The following is a 5,331-nucleotide window of genomic DNA, read 5'->3' on the forward strand; positions in this document are numbered from 1 at the left end:
TGCAAAGATGGTATGTGTGTGTATATCTGTGTATATATGTGTGTATATATGTATGTATCCACATGTGTGTGTATGTGAGTGTATGTGTGTGTATATGTGTGAGTATGTTTGTGTGTGTGTGTGTGTGCGTGTACTGTATGTGTGTGTGTGTGTGTGTGTGTGTGTGTGTGTGTGTGTGTGTGTGTGTGTGTGTGTGTGTGTGTGTGTGTTTGTGTGTGTGCGTATGTGTGTGTGTGTGTGTGTGTGTGTGTGTGTGTATTTACCTAGTTGTATTATACAGGACCCGTCTTTGTATCTCGCAACATTTAGTTTGTTCTTAAATTCATGTATGGTGTTAACACACTATTATTTCGTCCAATTTGTTCCAGACGTCCACCACTTTGTGGAAAGCCTTTTTCTCAGAACTCTTCTATAACTGTCCTTTTTGAGTTTCTTTTCATTTCCCCTTGTGTGTATATGTGTGTGTGTGTGTGTGTGTGTGTGTGTGTGTGTGTGTGTATGTGTGTGTGTGTGTGCATGCATATATATAACATAATTAAGAGATCAAAGTTAGTTTGGTTAATTGGCGTGTTCTAACGATCGTCCCCAAAAACTGATATAACAAAGGACAATCTTATTCTGTTTGTTTATGCTCCATTCAGCTATTCTCAGCTTCTTTGTTACGTTTGTTTTCATAGAGATGAATTCGATACTTTGAGGTTTTGTGGGGTTTTCCCCTCCTCCCCGCAAATAGAATCTCTTGGTGGCACATAAATTGAATATAGAGCTTTAATGCATTGTCGACATTTAGGTATCATGGACGAACAGCGTCTTTGTAAACAAACTCTATTTAGGTTTTTTTCTATTAATGTTATTTTTTTTCGTCTCGCCACAACATTGGAGGAAAACTTTTTTCCAGGAACTCTATCCACGCGGCAAAATGAAGACATGGCAACTGGAGGGCTGTCGAAGTTGTAGACATATATATACTGGGGGAACTTCAGCTACAGGGGCTGTTGTAACCAACGAAGGCTCAGAAAACACTCACGTCCTCTATTTCTCCTCACTTGCTCTCGCTCAGCGGCAAGATGGTAAGTCGCAGTACAGCCAAGTTGGTGGTAGTTTTAAGACATTATTAGATGGCTATGAATAGAGATGACAGGTGTTAAATTACATGGAACTGCTTAGTGTAGGACTTATGGTCTCTTGAAATTTCTTCCATTCTTATGTTCTTATGTACACTAAATATAAAGTCTGGGGCTTAAGATGGTCAAAGTAAACAAATGCCTAGGCGCAAGTAAGTATAGGCGTTATCTGTGTTTGACTGTGTGTTTGAATGAGTGCGTGTGTGTTTGAGTGTTTGAATGTGCTTGAGTGAGTGTGTATGTGTTTGAGTGTGTTTGTGTGTGTGTGTGTGTGTGTTAGCGCACGTGCACGTCTTCGTGGGCGTGTGCGTGCGTGTGTGCGTGTGTTCGTGCTCGTGTTTGTTTGTACACACATTTTGCAGAATTGTGCCCGACTCGTAGGATTAGTTGTACCCATCATACATTTTTGGTCTCCGTCCTATAGAATTGGTACAGAGGAGAATGACCAAAATGATACATAGGCTTAGAAATTTACCTTACGAAGACAGACTTAGGCACCTTAACTTGCACCCTCTGGAAAGACGTAGAGTGCGGAGTGATCTACCGCTAATAGAGGTATTCAAATGGGTATAGGGCTTTAACAAGGATGATGCAGACGAGGTCATTATATCAAAGGAGCAGGGCAGGACTCGTAGTAATGGATTTAAATTGAAGAAATTATGATTTAATAAGAAAACAGGCAAGAACTGGTTTACCAATAGAGTGTTAAACGAAAGGAATAGAATTAGTAACCATGTAGTGAACGCTGAAACTATCTGCTGTTTCAAGAGAAAGTTAGATATCTTTATGTATAGGGGTGATAGGTGATAATGGACATGAAACTGCCTAGTGTAGACCTTACGGTCTCTTGTAGTCTCCTTTATTTTTATGTTATGTTTTTATCATATGCCACCAATGAATATATGTAATCTACCCGAAATATTCCTGATTTTTTTGTCACATTATTTTTATCTGATTGCTATCCTTCTTGTGGCAAAAGTTGTTGGTAAGTCAATTTTACGGCTGGAGGGCGATGCACTCAAAATTTGACTGAAGAGGAATGGTGGGCGGGAATCATTGCACTTTTTTTTTTTTTTCCCTTTTTTTTTACTCTGTACAGAAGGGCATGTTCCTCTTGGTAGTGTCTGCTCTGGTGGTGCTGATGGTCGAAGGGGAACACGACTGTAAATTCTACAAGAAAATTAGTGGCGTGTACGTCTGCACAGATAGTGAGTATTTTTCCCTAGAATTATGAAGCCTCTGTTGCTTTAAATTTTACGATCTTTACATAGAAAAATAACACCTTAGACCGATTAATCCTGTAAGGCACTCTATAGATTTTGTTCTGGCTAACGTCATGCGGTCTAACGTCATGCTGTATCGGGTTCGTTCTAACAGCCTTGGAAAAAAATTTCCTAGTATGATTATCATGCTCTGGCTCACCCCAGACTCGTCTATTCAGCTTAGACGAGCCCCTCAGCGTTCGTAATTAAACGTCGCTATGAGAACTCATTTTGTTGTGAGAAGTCACCACTTTCGTCCTGTGTGCTCGGAAAAAAAAAAAAAGTTCAAGAGGCACATGTACTCCCCTTTGTCACTTAAAAGTGAATGTTCATTCCATTGAACATGTATGTTAACAGGAGCGCCCTTTTGGTCCATAACTAGGTTGAATGCAGTATAGGGAATAAAAGAACATATACTAGAAATAGATTGAGTAAACAATTTTCATCTATCCACATACCAAAAGGGAGGTAACCAACCAAGGCTTCCATCCACTCCCACCCGTCACCCATTTGAAGGAATAATTTGTCAAAATGAATAAGGTGATAATAAAGAAGAAAAAACAACAACAACCAATAACTACATAAACAACTGAATACATAAAAGGCTGATGTGATTTATTAATTGAATATATATATATATATATATATATATATATATATACACATATATATATACTGTATGTATATATACATATATATATATATGTATATGATACATATACATATATACATATATTTATATATATATATATATATGCAGGAAAAACACTTGAAGCGTGTGTTTTTGAAAATGCAAGGTTGACCACGAAGAAAAACTATTAAAGCAGAGCGCTTTTGTGTATTCACATCTTCAGTGCACTGAAGATGTAAATACACGAAAGCACTCTGCTTTAATATGTATATATATATATATATATATATATATATTTATTTATTTATGTTTAAAAAGTTGAAGTGTTTACCTAACTCTCAAACAACTCAGTCACTCTAATTGATGGAGTTGTTTTTGCCAAGCTTGATATCAAAATGTTATCCCAATAGAGAAACCAGGCAGATGTCCTTGGAGTCACGACTTCCAAAAGTGCGGAGGGGCTGTTGGAAGATCCCAAGTAAGTTTACATGGATTGCCTTCGTATAATAATGATGATAATAATGATAAATAAATAAACAAATTAAATTTGGTTGCGAAGGATGTCTCCCTCAAGTAAGGAGACTTCTTTCGGCTGACAGAATACGTGTTCCTCATTGAGTACGTGTTAGGAGGGTTAATGAGGCCAAATAATACTAACACACAACTCTTCGTACACTGCATTATACATTTACACAAAGACTTTTAGAAAAAGCAATGTGGAATTAGAGACAGTCCAAAGATTTTTGTCTATTAAGACCTCCTTAGGAAATACAAAATGATAAAACGTGCAGAAAATTAAATACAGAATACACAAGGGCATATTAGGAACTAGAAAGACACACAAGATTCCTCCACAACACTGTTATATGATGTGGTCATTTTTAGGGCTGTGGGAGGCTCAACAGTTTCTTGATGAAATGATCAAGTTTGCAAACTCCTAAGTTTGTTTTATATGACTGGATTCAGTTATGTTTATTTGAAACATAGAATTACAAGGAATTAATTCTTTGGGGTCATTGGTGTTTTATGGTTCCTAACGTCAACGAAAAATCTCCATTGGACAATTGGATAGACTAAACTGATGTATTAAACTAACCTGGATATAGCGTTAAACGTTTCCCTCTTCATTAATTTATTCATCGTCAATGTTTGTGTCTCACCCCCTTGTCCCCCTCCACTTTACCTCAATTCTCAATTTCTATTATATCATATAATTATCTGACAGCCCCCTGCTCTCTCCTCTGAATATAATTGTGTTAAGAAATATTGTAATCCTCCTTTTAGGTACAATTACAGACTCCATTATCACCCTTTTGACCACACTTCCGTCCACCACCATTTCCCACGTATACTTATACTTGTCTCTCTTCTTAAACTCTGTGTTTGCTATCATCAATTCTCTGTCTAATCATATCTCTATGGTTTTCCCTTTACCACAGTTCTTACCTGACATCCCGGACCTCTCTGCTACTTTATCTATTGGCTCATTTGCTACTCTGGCATTGAGCTCCCTAACACTACTACATTTACATTAATTCCCAAACTCTCTACACACTTATTTGAATAATAATAAAAGAAAAGACTCCCTCACCTCATTTTTCTCCCTACCAGGACCGTGTGCATTCACAAAAGCCTATATATCATCTCAATTTCACCTATGCTCACATTGCTCTCGAAGATGCTCCTCTCCACTCCTCCACATCCTTATCTTTCTCATCACATACCAGCAGTGTCACTCCTTCCCTATCTCTCCCCTTCATCACTTCCGACAATCTCCCACACTCCCAAACTCAAGCTCACCCCTTCCTTTCAGCTTAGTTTCACTCAATGCTAGCACATCCACATTTCTCCTAAGAATGTTCTTCCCTTGTACACCTGTGCCACATCCACGCACATGACTCAATTAATAGAGCTCTGATTGAAGTTCTCCTCCCAGTCCCTCTTACGACTTCACTTTTCTTTGGAAGAACATACAGAGTGCGGGATCATTAGTCCTATCACTGCCTCCCAGGTAGTCGCCTTTTACGACACACCTGGGGCACATCCCCTCAAGTTCACTCTACCCACCTCTGCCTTCCACAGTTTTTCCTCACTCATTCTTTCCATATACTCAAACCGTCCCAGTATTCTTTGATCTACCCTATATGCCAGTTCCCTTTCCATCCCCGCTCTCTGCCTCGTATCCTTATTTCTAACTCTATCCATCTTTGTAAGCCCTATAACATTTTCCAAACACTTAATCTCAAACACATTCGAATTTCTTCCTTCTGCCTCCTTTAAATTCCAAGTTTCTATCCCATACAGTTTCGTGGGC

General features: G+C 38.4%; 1 protein-coding gene across 1 annotated transcript in view; it reads left to right on the forward strand.

The window, feature by feature from the left end:
• The first annotated feature begins 912 nt into the window (after positions 1–912).
• LOC143018893 (uncharacterized) overlaps positions 913–5,331 on the forward strand; it is a 5,243-nt gene continuing 824 nt past the window's right edge. The window contains exons 1-3 of the mRNA XM_076174460.1: positions 913–1,070; positions 2,246–2,332; positions 3,428–3,495. Of these exons, the coding sequence (XP_076030575.1) occupies positions 920–1,070; positions 2,246–2,332; positions 3,428–3,495 (306 nt within the window). The 5' untranslated portion in view covers positions 913–919. The remainder of the gene's footprint in view (positions 1,071–2,245; positions 2,333–3,427; positions 3,496–5,331) is intronic.

This window comes from Oratosquilla oratoria, chromosome 36, assembly GCF_046742065.1.
Source record: "Oratosquilla oratoria isolate Oo_2021 chromosome 36, ASM4674206v1, whole genome shotgun sequence".
NCBI classification, from domain to species: domain Eukaryota; kingdom Metazoa; phylum Arthropoda; class Malacostraca; order Stomatopoda; family Squillidae; genus Oratosquilla; species Oratosquilla oratoria.